Source organism: Chiloscyllium plagiosum, unplaced genomic scaffold (assembly GCF_037043375.1).
Source record: "Chiloscyllium plagiosum isolate Xiang-an unplaced genomic scaffold, Cpla_swu_hap1 HiC_scaffold_31, whole genome shotgun sequence".
NCBI lineage: Eukaryota > Metazoa > Chordata > Chondrichthyes > Orectolobiformes > Hemiscylliidae > Chiloscyllium > Chiloscyllium plagiosum.
The window spans coordinates 37,842,763-37,858,365 of NW_028270169.1; the positions used below are offsets into that span (position 1 = coordinate 37,842,763).

General features: G+C 38.9%; 1 protein-coding gene across 1 annotated transcript in view; it reads right to left on the reverse strand.

Moving 5' to 3' along the window:
- Nucleotides 1-1,960, reverse strand: part of LOC122564220 (uncharacterized) — a 65,661-nt gene extending 63,701 nt beyond the window's left edge. The window contains exons 1-2 of the mRNA XM_087977096.1: nt 1,894-1,960; nt 1,189-1,267 (exon numbers count right to left, since the gene is read on the reverse strand). Coding sequence (XP_087833222.1) covers nt 1,189-1,267; nt 1,894-1,960 — 146 coding nt within the window. The remainder of the gene's footprint in view (nt 1-1,188; nt 1,268-1,893) is intronic.
- Between the last annotated feature and the right edge of the window lie 13,643 nt (nt 1,961-15,603).

Below are 15,603 nucleotides of genomic sequence, written 5' to 3' on the forward strand. Positions count from 1 at the left end.
TTTGAATTATTACCCTTTACACTTCTTACTTTCTGTTTTCTGGTTAACGTACCACCTATAAGCTATTTATCTTCAATATTTTCATGATCTTTCCACATAGTATCTTAACAAAGTTGATGAGAATTTCATGCCTAATCTTCACATGTTTTTCACTTTTGGAATAATAATGAATAAAGCTGGGAATTTCCATTATTCATTTACAACTGCGGTTACAGGACTGTTAAATATATCCAATGACTCAAGCATTTATAATCATTGAAAGAATAAAACAAGGATGAAAATTAGCTGTGGTACAGCTGAGACACATCTTTTTGCCCAAAACTAATTAGTTTCATAAATGGAACAGTGAGACTCAATTCACTACCAACTTAATTTTGTATACTGAAATGTCTCTGCGCATTGAGCATAAGGTATCACAGAGCTACAAGGCAAATGGACCTTATCTATGATGGGCTCATATCTATTTTCTGCCAAGTGGTATCAATCTAGCTGAACCTCAAAATGAGGTATCTGTGGACTATCTAAGGTTGCTTCATGTTTAGACTTAGTATAAACCATAATATTGAAATGCAGGAGATTCTCAACTACAATGAATTAAACCTACTTCACTGAATTGCATAGTGCAATTAGTTTGTTCCAAATTGTGTTTGTGGATCAACTGGTGACTCATTGCTATTTTCTTATGTGCAATTGGATGTGGGTACTAAATGTTGGACCTAGCAGATGTTTTATCCTATGAAAGAATAAAAATAAAGATTTTGTTTTGTCTAATACCATGTTCCAGAGAAAAGCTTCCCATGGCACAAGAATGATCATAACCTGTCACTGATTGGCCAGTCCATAGTCATTGGTGTAGTTAACTACTTAATAATTAATGTGGGCAGTAGAAATAGCACTCTGAGACTTTACAACCAGGTTTCCAGTCCCAACCTTGACATGTAATGGACCCAGTTGACATTAGGAGATGGGTCCCATTGTCCTCTGGTTAACATGCTAGAGGGAGATTCATCCGGCTTCAAGGTGTCCAAGGTGATCAAAATTCCTCTATATTTGAATGTTCATGATTGGAATATTCTAGTGTTCTATTTTGTATGGTACAGTTCCATCCTGAACTAATGTTGTTACTGGAAATGCCAATATTTACTGACAACCCAATAGGAGAGCAGGGTTATTGGGATTGATACCTACTCGGCACCAGCGAGGTAGTCTCTTTCCACTAGACCAATGGGATCCGGTACAGCAATATCTGCCACGGCAGCTCCAGAATCTAAAAATACAATCGAGGTAGAATTCATATTAGTGACATAATGTTATTATCCTTATCAACAATTTATTGGCTGTTTAGAATTGTAACCTTGAATGTAGACTTCAGCTGACTGGGCAGCCAAAGGAAAGTACATTCACATTCTGAGTTTCTGGCCTCAAACATATGACTCAATTTAACCTATGCAGGCAACTGAAAGAGCAACACTGATAATTTATTATGGATAAACACCAAATAAAACTATATCATAATCTGGCTCCAGTCTAGCTATGTTTCAACATAGTGAAATAAAATCTCCACAAAAAGCAGCAGGCACAATTTTGTGCTCTGTATGTAAGGACAGTGATCCCAGATAGCAAGGCAAATTAAGTAAAAAAGCTATTTTCCGTCAATACCAAGCTCTGACTCTGCAGAGCCTCAATCTTGCTATAAACTCTGGTTGGGATTCTCCTACTTTCAGTTGTTCAAATCTCGGATTCTCATTTTGCTCTGTCTCATATCTTTATCTTTCGCTCCAGTCCCTCAGTGCTCTCTGAGCAGTCGCTCCATTCCCAGCATTTGCAGATGTGGGAAGTCAAATATAGCTTGTCCTACTCTGTAAGATTACTGAAGTACTTGGAGACTCTTACCTGCAGAAACCCCATAAGTCTGAGGGAGGAGAAGCCCAGCGAGGCACAGCAACCACACGGGCACCATTCTGAAAGAAACACATTCCACATTTGTGTCAGGACTGGCAGGTCAGAGATAGACGCAGAAATAACAAAAATGAAACATACCTTTAGAATGGAAATAAGTAAATGATTGAAGACTAACTAATATGGTCAAACACTAAAGACTAAATATTTCTTGAAATCTACTGTTTTATGCAAGAATGGTCCTTACCCTAACTTATTAAATTAATCCCAGTTTTGAAAATGAAGCTCTGTGTTTTCAGATTCATATCAAAGCTCTTACTCCCTTAATCCAACCCTGAAATTATATCTGCTCTTTTAATTTTCTTATTTGGATGTCATGAACCCAGCTAGCTCCCTTATTCTAATCTCTACATAATAGGGGCCTGCTGGTTGCCAGCAAGTGACCTACACATCCCCTCAGACTGGGAGGCAGACTGTCACTCACCTCAGGCTTTCAGAATCTCTCTGAGCATGTTTCAGATTCTCAGCCTTTTAAATAACATAGCTCCTCCCATTATTTGCATATTTCAGTTCCTTTCTGGCTTGTCACTATACCCGGTGAGTTATATGGGTTTGTACAATGCCAGGCACCACACAGAATCAATCATCAGTGTCACCAGCTTTAAAAAGACCTTCACGTAAAGCATACAACTGAGCATCATGCATAATTAGAGGTGATTGCATAATTCTAACTAAAGGTAAAAACAGCATACTGTGACATTCATAGCAAATGAACAAAAGGTTATCATATCAAAATGTGTTGCAAGTTTTACTGACTAAAAGAATTCTTTCAGAGAGATATATGCGTTAGCTGAATGCTCCAGGTTTTGTATAAACGGATGGAACTTTAAAAGTAAAGTTAATCAAACTAATGCAACTGTTCCAATCAGTTGTCTTTATTTTGACAACTGGTCAATTAGTCTTTGACGGCTGTTCTTCTTAAAAATCCTTTAAATGTTCTGTGCGGTAGGTTATATAGAGTTCTGCATGGAAGTTTTGAGTGCAAGTGGCTCAGATGTAAGCTGAGTACCTTGGTCTGTGTGATGAAAAATTAGGTGTCTCATGCTTTCCAGAATGGTGTCCAAAAGTCGTCACAATTTAAACTTATCCAGTTTTATTTTTCCTCACAGCCAGTAAAAAAGGCTGCTTCCATCCAAATGGTAGAATTTCCTGTGGACCACAAGACAAACTTATTTGAGAATTAATGTTGGGCTACAATGTGCACAATTTTATCATTCAGATCTGATTTGAGTATAGTATAGAAGTTCAACTCTTGATCTTTCAAGTGATTGACAAATATCACTGACAGAAAAGGAAAAAAAAATACAAACTGAGTTTATAATGAAATAAATTTAATGAAAACATTATTGAAAAGATTATTTTTGGCTTCAGCAATTGCATTCAGTTCTGGGCACCACATTTTGAGAAGGATGTTCTGAGATTGAAGATGGTACATTTAAGTTTGATGAGAATGGTTCTAGGAATGAGGACTGCAAGCAAAGTGCTGAAGATTCTGGAAAACTGAAGTAAAATCAGAAAGTGCTGGAGAAACTTGTCATGCATCTGTGGAGTGAGAAACCAGAGCTAACATTTCAAATCCAGTATGACTATTCTTTAGAACTCAATTTAAATAAGCATTCAAATAAAAAAATCATTTAAAAACATAGGGCCTGGAATAGGTCACTTAATGCCATGAATGTCTTCTCTGATTCAATAAGATAATGGAAAATCTGTGACCTAACTCTGTTTACCTATTTTGCTTCATATTATTTGATATCTTTAACTAACAAAACAAACTACCAATCTCAATTTAGAAATTAAAACTGAGTTGGCATCATTTATTTTTTGTGAAATGGAGTTATGAACTTCTGTCACCTTTAGCATGCAGAAGTGTTTCCTAATCTGACTTCTGAAAGGCCAGTTGCTAATTGTTTTCATTACCCCATCTGTTTTTTCAACACTTCAACTGCCAGGACAGTTTCCCTCAATCGACCCACTTTGCTACTCCTAGAAACTGAGGAAAAGATTGTATATCCATTTGGAAGTGATATTTATATAGCAGTTAGACTGGCTTTTTTATATTAGTGTCAATTCAGAGGAAAGAAAACGTCCAAGAATCACATACATGCTGCAGCAACTATATTAAAGTTGGTATGACACTGACATTCTTTAGGCATGTATAAGGTAGGAATTCTTATAATATTAAACAGGAGCATTGACTGGTGAGGAAATGTATACAATTCTCTATATTTCAAGTAGAATTATTCTTCTGGCACCCTGATTACTTTGGAGTCACTCTGGTTTTATTACTCATGATTCGGTGCTTCCAATTAAACCTGTTGGACTATAACCTGGTGTTGTGTGATTTTTAACTTGGTTTTATTACAGTGTGGACAAAGCAGGCCCACCAAATTTACCTCAGCTTGAACTGAGATGGTGTTACTTTGGACCACATATTAGTTGTCTAGACAGTGGAGCTAACTGCACTTCCTCAGCATATTTTTTTTAGAATCCCTACAATGTGGAAACAGGCCATTCAGCTTAACAAGTCCACACTGACTCTCCAGAGCACTTCACCCCAATCACTTCGCACCCTATCCCTATAACTGTGCATTTCCCATGGCCAATCCACCTAGCCTACACATCTTTGGACTGTGGTATGAAACCCATGTAGATATGGGGAGAATATGTAAACCCCACACAGACAGGCTGGAATCGAGCCTAGTCCCTAGCGCTGTGAGGTAGCAGTGCTAACCGCTGAGCCACCATGCCATTCCTATTTTACAGACAGCATTCACACTAGATACTGATTCAAGCACCTGGATAACAACTGATGCAACTATGAAAGTGCCTGAACACTTTTAATGCTGAACAATCTGCCTAAAGTGTGCATCCAGTCACTGCAAAAAATATCACTTCTACATAACATTTACTCTTCGACATAATTAAGAAGAGGCTTTACCTTATATCATAAACAACTAGTGTGAATGGTGAATAGATCAATGTAACCTTGTAACAACTGAAAGGTTCTGTGAAGCAGACCAGGGAAGAATGGTCCTGCAATTCAAAGTGATTCAGGTTTCTGGCTCTGTGTTCAATAGCAGCCATTTTCAACATATTAATGTAATCTGATGAAAAATTACAGATTAACAAGCAGCAGAACAAAAGATCAATCAGAATTTTCAAGAGCTAAGAGTGTGAAAAGTTCTGACGTTTGATGACTCGACTGTTGACCTGTTTGTATCCTTATGGGTCATCTTATTCCAAAGCTCTCTAAATTAAGCTCTACTTTGAGTTTTTGCAGCTATTGGGTGGTGTCTTTGCAGGTGGGAGCATGTAGAAATCTGATACACTGCATGGTGGGCTGGCACCATTTAGAGTCATAGAGTTATACAGCACTCCCACCTCTGTGCATTTTTCTTAGAGGAAATAGCTCATTACATCATTTAAAGGTTGCTGCAGCATATATGCAGTGAATGGTTCTTGGAAGTCCCTGTTTTAATGGAACAATTGACATGTATTGAGAAATTTACTAGGCTGTGACCCTCCCGAGAAGTGGACTGAAGCTGATGTGTCTGTCACTTTGCGCCTGTTGAAGAGCTCATGAGTGGCAAATACCAAAGTTGCTGCTTTTCATGATTGCCTATTATTGAGCATTGAAATCATTCAGATAAATATCTCCAATGGCCTTGTGTATTTCACTTTTCCTCTACTGCAGCTGCTCTGGCACTCTCACCTCTGCTTTCAAAACCAGAGTACCAGCATCAAATGCCTTTCCTCCACAAATCACCCAGACACATTTTCTCAGCCTGTCTCTGTAAAATAAGGCTGTCAGTTGTGCACAAAGTATGAGGGCTTGGGACTCTAAAGAGGTTCTAGCATCATGCCTGAAACCCATTAAAAGATTTAGGCCCCCATTTTGCTATGTGAACCAGTGAGTCATTAAACCATAGGGATTTTCCATGGCCATGGACCATCCTATTTTGTTAATATTATTCCCCTTTCAAGGGATGTAGGCCTCACTGGCTAGGCCAACATTTGTTGCTCATCCCTAATTGTCATTCGACTGAGAGATTTGCTAGGCCATTACAGATTGTAATGAAGTGTCAACCACATTGCTATGGTTCTGGAGTCACATGTAGGCCAGAGCAGGGAACAATGGCAGATTTCCTTCTATCTAGGACATTAGTGAATAGCTAATCAATGATGATGCTGTTGACGAAACCAAAGAAATGACGTGTATGTCAATGAATTTGTATCAGAAATGGTCATTCCACCCACTGATTTTGTTATGAAATTCACTTTTCAGCTAATAATGACTTGCCAACAAAAAATTATGACAGCACAGAGGTCATTAAATTGGATATGTTACATACATCCCTATACAAAACAAACAAAATGAATGAATTCTGCAAAGCCAATATGAGACACTTGCAGTAAAAAAAACAAAAGTCTCCCCAAACATCTGCAGTCTAAAGTAATGCTTAAATACAGTACAAAGGAACAGTTATACTTGCAACTTTACTGATTGGTTATTAACCGGCATTGACAGGTTCCATAACAAAAGCAAATGACTTCTTCACCATTTTTAATTTGCTGGTGTAACGGCCAAGGATAAAATGGCCAGCAGCTCAATAACAGTGCATCATGATCTCAGGATGCAAGGCATGCCATTTTAGACTGAAATTAGGAGAAATTTCTTAACCCAAAGGATGGGAAATGTGTGGAATTCTCTACCAGAGAAAGCTGTTGACCAACGTTTCCTTTAATTTATGTGGTTACGTAGTTCCAGAAACTGCTACAGTACACGGATCTTGGACATCCAAGAAATGTAGCTGTAGAAGCCAAATCACTTCATATATTCAAGAAAGAAATTATTAGATTTCAAGAGGCTAATTGTGTCAATAGCTTTGGAGTGAGTAATCAAGACAGAGGGTCAACCATGACCATGTTGAATGGCAGAGCAGTCATCGTATGCTAAATGGCTTTCTCCTGCTCTATACAAGATTAACATAAGTAACTTTAACAAAGTTTATGTCAAAGACAACAATAGGAACAATGCAACTCATAATCTGCTATGAAATATGCACAAAATTGATTGCATCCAACAGAGTAATACACATGCAACTTAGAGTAGAGGTCTAAAGAACTGACAGCATCAAACACTGCAGTATTCATGGATAGTGAGAACATTAAATGCCTATATCTTGCCTCCCAACTTTACAGAATATGTCCACCATTCACTATCAGTATGATGGAATATTCCCACTTTCCTGGATGGCTCCTGCTCTAACAACCCTCAAGAAGCTTGACAGTATCCAAGACAGAGCAGCCCACTTGATTGGCAGCGCATCTTCAAACTTCATTCTCTCCACCATCAGAATCCTTTGAGAGCACCATTCAAACCCAGGACCATCATCATCCATTTGAAGGACGGCAGATACATGGGAACACTGCAACTTGCAAATTTCCCTCCAAGTCTCTCATCATCATTACTTGGGAATATACTGGCACTTCTTCGCTTGTCACTGTGTCAAAATCTTGAAACTCCCTAATGGCATAGATGATCTACCCAGAGCAAATGGACTGTAATGGTTCAAGAAGGCAGCCTACCACCATTTTCTCAAAGGCAATCATGTTAACCCAACTAGTGATGCACACATCCTGGTGAATGAATACAAACAATTATGCTTGGTACAACATGAATATTGTAATATATATGGAGCTGAGAGTACTCAATGCTATAATTCATGTGGAACTAAAAATGGCCAATACTGTAATATACATGAGACTGAAAGTTACCAGTGCAGTTAAACATATAGAACTGAAAGTTGCCAATACTGTAAAATACATGACATTGAGAGTGACTACTGCTGTGTTACACACGGGACTGAATGTGACCAGTGTAGGTGTATATGTGGATCTGAAAATGGCTAGTGCAGTATTACACATGGAACTGAATGGCCAGTGCTGTATTATAGTTGGAAGTAGATTGAGCCAGTTTTGTAATATGTATGGAACTGAGAAAACTATGTTCTACTGGGAGCATTTATAGCATATATTTCTTCTTGTTATTGAAATATAGAAGCTAAACTAATCATGTTCATGCTGATGACAAGCAAATATTTCATGTGACTCAGATATAAGGAGCCACTCAGTAATAATGAATGAATCAATCAGACCTTTCCTGGTTTCCTGGCAGGGACTGGTTGTAACTGATGCTCCACCAGTTACTGTGCTGCGCATGATGTTGACTTCCAGCTGGTTATCATGCCCTCAATCAAATATATATGGCAGATCAGCTTCTGATTCCCCTGAAACATTGTGCAGAGTCACTCACCCAGGGCTAATTCACTGGGCACTATTGATGGTACAGTTTGTGACTTGGAGGAACATTTCCAGATCCCAATAGTGCTTTAGTGAACTACAGACTAGTTGCCAATAAATTCTCACATGCTAAATCAGTTGTTTTTGTGCTGATGAAATGAAACAGTAATTTATTATTTTAGTAATATGCCCGCAAGTGCGAATGTAATAACTGTATTCAAAAATTATTACATTCATTTTACATTAAAGATATTCAAAAATCCTGGAAGGACACTGTCTCCATGTCAGGCGACTGTCATTACCTGTACTCATTCATCAAAGGAAAACAATAATACTTTTGTACCCAGAGCAGCTCAGTGATTTGCCTCACAGTGCCAGGGAACTGGGTTTGATTTCAGCCTCAGGTGAGTGTGTGGAGTTTGCACATTCTCCCTAAGTCTGTGTGGGTTTTCTCCGGGTGCTCTCACTTCCTCCCACAATCCAAAGAAGTGCAGGTTAGGTGGCTTGGCCATGGGAAATGCAGAGTCAACAGAGATATGGTAATGGGGTTGGGTCTGGGTGGGATGCTCTTGGAGCAGTGGTGTGAACTCGATGGGCCGAACAGCCTGCATCTACATTGTAGAGATCCTATGGTTCTACCCTGTAGCTCCACTGCAGTATTAGACTGTGGTGGGCTTAATTCAACCTGAAAGGTTGGGCTGGATTTCATTGCAGACATCTGGAGTCTGGTGTCAAGCCCTCCCATGCAAGTAGTGACTTATCAACTGAATCTTACAGCTGACAGCCTCCGAAGTGGGAACATTTGGGAAGGTGAGAGCACCCTCAATTACCTACATGGAAGTTCGTGATTGAAGAGGTCTGAAACCCCCAAGTATGCACCTTAGAGTGAAGGGAAAACTCTTTCCCTGCAGTAGTTATGGATGTGGTGAAGGCTTTCAGACTTGCGGCCCTGGAACTGGGGCACTTGCTTTGATATCATTTGGGCTTGCCATTGGGAAGCCACCATAACTGAGTTTGAGGTCTCCACAGAAGGAAAGGGTGGTTACCTCCCACTGCAAGATAATAGTCATGCTATTATTGAGTTAGCCTGCCTCCACAAAGCAGACAACTGACCTAGATTCCAGTCCACCCCAGGAAGGTCACCCAAGGCTGGCAACATCTTGGAAATTGATCTCTTGATGCAGTTCCCCACTATTTTCCTGCCTCACCGCCTGCTGAATGGTAGCAGGGAAATCCCACCTGTTCACTCTGTTTCTTTCTCCCTAGTTACTGCTTGATGGTTGAGTATTTTCAACATTTTCTGTTTTGTTTTCACAAACTTCCGTCCAAGTCCATGAAACTAATATTAATATGACTGTGATAAAGTTCTTTTGATATACTTATATCTTGTAAATATGTGCAATAAAATGCAACCAAGCAGCTCTTCAGGGTTCCTCTAGCTTGATGGAGCTTCTTTATGAGTGCGGTGAAAACCCACGTTAAATGTGGTTTCTGCCACACGTCTACTCTAAATCATGGTGGCAGAGCTGGAGCAGCTCTGATGGATTAACTGGCCCATGTGTTTTTAAATTATTACTTTAGAAAACCGAAAGGCATTTCCTAGTTTCGCAGCAGAACTGGCGGGATGCAATTAGCTTTGAACTCTGCTTTTCAGTGACTTATACGAAGCAACAGAGACAAGCTGTTATACAAGTTTCCTAAATTGATGGCACAATAAATAATGCATTTCAGAGTAGAAATTTGTAAAAACATATTGATAGATTTAATGACTTGGCAGAACAATGGCAGATGGAACAATGTGTCAAGATTTGTGAGGCCATTAACTGTGTTGTTGTATATCAGATATTTTCTAAATTGATGGACCTTAGGAACTGTGGTCAGGCAGAAAGATTTAGTGGTCCACGCACAGAAATTACTAAGCACGACTCAACAAGTTCAAAAATTGATCAGAAAGGCCAATGGATTTCGCCTTTATCTTAAGGAGTGGAGTAAACAGGAGTTGAAATGATGCTCTATTGTATAAAACTTCAGTTAAATAACCTTGGAGGATGTACAGAGCAAATCGATCAGAGCGATATCAATCACATGATACATTATAGACAGGGTGCAGAAAGTTGACTTGTTTTCTTTTGAATGTAGAAGGTGGATGGGGTAATCCAGTTAAGATGATAGGTAAGTAATAGATGTCTGTTATACAAAGTTCAAGCATTTGAGAACCAAAGTAGACAGCGTGATACAAATCAAATAAGATCAAATTGAATAGCAGAGTAAGCTTAAGGAACATAATGCTCTACCCTGTTTCAATGTTTCTTTCTGCTGAACCATTATCTATGTAATCTCTCAGTAAACTCACTACCTTTAAGGGAGAGTGTTGTGGAGGAACACATTTACTTTTTTGGATGAAGAAATGTCTCTTCATCTTCATCCAAAATGGCCTACCTTTAGCTTTAGATGTGATCTTCTAGATGGAAGTGGTCGTGGGTTTGAAAGGAGCTGTCTGAGGATGTTTGGTGAATTTCTGCAGTGCATCTTGTAGGTAGTACGCGTTGCTGCAGCTGAGTGTTGGTTGTGGAGGGAGTGGATGCTTGTGGATAGTTTAGGCTACTTTGTCCTGGTTGGTGTCAAGCTTTTTGAGTGTTGTTGGAGCTGCATTCATCCAGGCAAGTGGGGAGTATTCTATTGCACTTCTACCTTGTGCCTACAATAATAGATGAACAAGTCTTGATTCAGGACCCATGGAATTATCACTTGCTTGCCTTTAAAAAAAAAATACATTCTTGGGTTACCTAGTTTTCTTTTCTGAATGGCCAGAAGAAACGTGCTTGCTCAGGGAATGTGTTCAGTCTTTGTGCTCGTGAAGATCATCCTGGATATTATCTGACCATCAGGCCTGAATCTATTCTGTTCAGCTGTGACCAAAATGATTGATGCTGAGATTATCTCCAATTTATATTTAATAATATCTGCCGCCTATAGATCTAAAGTAACAGTTTTATTCTTAACAGAATTTGGAAGTCAGCCAAAAGCATTGGAAATATTGTTTTCGGAAACTGGCTTGTATACCATTTCAAAAGTGTTGATCTCGATCTTCACAAGTAGTCATTAGAGTTGTGGAGGTGCACTTGTGAGTGGCTTTTAACAGATTATATCCAATGGTGTGTCATCAGTATTAATAATTTAATTCTTGCTGAATAGGTATGTGTGAATCTATTAAATTTCAAAAACTAGAGCAATTTTCAATATTGGAGTAGTTTGCCCGACCTGTCAAAATAAGAATCAACCATGATACACTTGTCATCTTTTAATAGGTATGCTCCAACTGCTTTCTGGAGTCCATCGACTTCCAATGTGATTAGCTTGGAGGACCATTAAATTGAAGTCAACACCTACTGGATGATAAAGCATGAGAGGCATGATCTTACTTTGCAAAGAAGCCCTCGAAGGGATGAGACTTTGCTCATAAAATTCAGAATCAATAGATCTCAAAAGTTAAAGAAAATGAAATAATTTTTGGAAGTCTCCCTTGCCTTGCGGAGTAAGCATTGTCTGAACGTCTCCTATTTTTGTTGGATCAGGTCTAATACTGGTTGATGAGTTGATTGAACTGAAGAAATTAACTTTGCTTATGTTATAAGACCATAAGACCATAGATACTGGAACATAAGTTCAGCCCCTCGAGTCTGCTCTGCCATTCCATCATGGCTGATAGGTTTCTAAACCCCATTCTACCACTCTCTCCTCAGAACACTCGATCCTCTTGATACTCAAGAACCTAGCTATCTCAGTCTTAAATATACTCAATGACCTGGCTTTCGCAGCCTTCTGTGACAATGAATTCCATAGATTCACAACTCTCTGGCAGAAGAAGTTTCTCCTTATCTCCGTTCTAAAAGGTCTTTCCTTTACTTTATGGCTTTGTCCTCAGATCCAAGTCTCTCCTATCAATGGAAACATCTTCCCATTTAATTTGTCCAGGCCATTCAGTATTCTGTATGTTTCAATTAGATCCCCCCTCATCCTTCTAAACTCCATTGAGTATAAACCAACAGTTCTCAAACATTCCTCATATTAAGCCTTTCATTCCTGCGACCATTCTCATGAATCTGCTCTGAACACACTCCAATGCATCCTTCCTGAGATATGGAGCCCAAATCTGTGCACAATACTTCAGATGTGCTCTGATCAGAGCCTATTTGAGCCTCAGAAGTACGTCCCTACTTTTATATTCAAGTCCTCTCAAAATGAATGCCATCATTGCATTCATCCTAACTACTGACTCAGCCTGCAAGTTTATCTTGGGAGAATCCTGGACTAGAACTCCCAATTCTCTTTGCACTTCAGACTTCTGAATTTTCTCCCCATTTAGAAAATAGTCCATGCCTCTATTCTTTTGTCCAAAGTGCTTGACTCACACTTTTCCACATTGTACTCCATCTGCCATTTCCTTGTCCACTCTCTGAACCTGTCCAAATCCTTCTGCAGCCTCCCGCTTCCCCAATGCTACCTGTCCCTCTACTTATCTTTTCATTATCTGCAAATGTAGCCAGTTTGCTCTTAGTTCCTTCATCTAGATCATTAACGCATAAAGTGAAAATTTTGTGGTCCCAACACTGACCCTTGCAGAACACCACTTGTCGCCAGCTGCCATCCTGAGAAGGACCCTTTTAACCCCATTCTCTGCATTCTGCCAGACAGCCAGCTTCTATCCATGCCAGCAGCTTGCCTCTAACACCATGGACCCTTACCTTACTCAGTAGCCTACTGTGCAGCACTGTGTCAAAGGCCTTCTTGAAGTCCAGGTTATTTTGGCATTTCTTACAGATCAAAACAATACCATATGAAAGTTGTATGGAGTAATATTCATTCTTGACATTGAGGCTGAAAACAATGTTTTGCCCATAGAACTCGGAATTCTGGGGTAGGAATCTTGTGGTATAGTACATCTTTCGTATAGTATTCAGTTTCCATTGATCTAAACATACACATATGTCTTTGAAATACAAATAATGGAATTGCTTCAGTCAATATGATGCTTGATTTTAAGTATAATGTTAAGGTTGTCTTGAATGTGGATGCTGAGGTTAAGCGGATGAGTGGCGAAGGCTTTGGTCTCACCTTTCAGATGTATCATTGCATCACCATTAAAATATAGCTGACAGATTTGAAACTGTTTGGGTGAAGATTAGTCAGGTGATGGACAGACTCAATGCCATGGTCTGGTATTTTTGGGTTTGTTACTTCTTGGATCATAATAATATGTAGATTTGTGGCTACTGATAGACCGATAATAGCAATACTAGCTCTTTCAATCATGTGAAAAGTTTCAAGTGTCCACTCTGACAAGCTCTATCAATGGTTAAAATGTCTTTAGCCATTAGATGGAATGTTAAACTCATTGTAAACTGTTAGCTTATTATGTGTGGACTGCACAAATATTGTGCCAGTTTCCTGAACAATGTTCATGTAAGAGGCATAAAAGATAATATTTGCACTTATTTCAGGGTCAATTTTGGCGTACAGCCCATTTTGACCATTTCCTGCTGGAGTAAATCACATGGGTAAAAGTAATGGTTTCAGTTTTTCTCACAGCATTCATGTGTATCAAATTGACCACAGGTATTGTCTGACTGGGGCCTGTAAGCTGTGACATTGCAGATGCTTCTTGGACTTCATTTACATGCTTGTGTGCCATAGAAATGACTTTAACATCATTTCTCAGTTGCATCTTCTTCTGATGCTGCTGCTGACGAACATTGTGTTTTTCGCTTCAGGTGTCTCTGGGCAATTGCACATTTTTGCCCAATGTCTTCTGTTAGAAAACAGCTTGATTCTGCTTTGTAATGCTGTACACTCTTTAGACAAATAAGATAAGCTGCACCTCAGACAATATTTGTTTATTTTACTGGCTGTGTTGACAGCTGTAATAATTGCTGTATGGAAAAGTACCAGAAGATGCTGCTGACACACAACAAAGTCTTCAAACTTACTTCTATCACCTAACAGTGCATCAACCATGTTTTCGATCGGTTGGTCTACAAGTACTTTTCTGAGGAATTAATGGGTGTAGAGGTAATAATTTGTTCCTTAACCATTTCAGTCGTCAGTTTCAGTGAAATAGAATTCCCGACCTTTGTATTGATACCTGTTTATGAATTGATTATTATTTCACTGGTCTGCTTTTGGTAAGATATGAGCTCAAGCCTTTGAATCCTGAAATTTGCTCAAACTTTAAACTGGTCTTCTTAAGTTTGGATCTTTGCAGTTATCCTCAGAAATATATAAGGAATTCACTCTTCTTAATTCTTCATTTCTGAAAGCAAAAGGGAATTTGACACCCTGCATTTCCTTATCAGTTCTTTGTTGATCCTAAAAGGGAAAATTTATGCCTTGCTTAAATAATTAAACCTTTGAGAGAAGGTCAACGAATTGCCAATCCATGCTTGGGTATTTGTTTTCTATTTTCTTTGTAGTTCTTTGCTCTTTAAAACAATGTTATAAAACTTGTATTGTACTGTACCGCTTTTCTTTTTTGTAGGCTTCCTACTTCATACTTATGCATGCTTTTCACCAATAAGAAAAGCATAGAATGTGTCATGTACATATGTTGGTTCTTACAAAACAAAATAGTGGAATTGACTGGCACTGAGCTAGAAGAAGAACCAGACAATATGGAGAGCAGTTGCACCTTGCACATCTGCTTACGCCTGACAGACACTGACAGAGAGGGGAATCCTTGTGTTCCACTGAGTACCCTGATCACAAATCTACCAGCAAGACCACACATTCCAGCACTGGGTTGCCAGTGAAGCTATGTAAGGCTTGTTCTTCAGTACAGGTAAAGTACATACAAATATCGGCTCTGAAAAGGAGGTAGCTTGCTTCTGAACAGGGCAGGTTACTTTAGATGACAATATTTGGTTGTAAACTTCAGCTCTGAACTCAATTAATGATTTGTGATATTTAGGAAAAAGTATTACAACTTCCACAGCCATTATCTTCTTCCAATACCAACTAACTGTTCCCATGAAGTGGTTTCTGAGTAAAACACCACCACTAGTATAACATAATCTGAGTGTTCCCTTTATGTGAAGTTAGGCCTTGCAACATGCACCCAAAACTGCATTCTAATTAAGGTATACGTTTTGAAATTTATTAACAACACTAACTATTTAGAAGGTATGAGATCTCAGCCTTACACATATTGTGGGTTCTATGTCTACTGACAACACAGATAAAAGTTACAGTAAATGCAATATTGATAACCTTACTGCTACTGAAGATGAGGTGAGTATCTTTATACTGGAACACCACATATTATGATACCCTGACCGTCTTAAG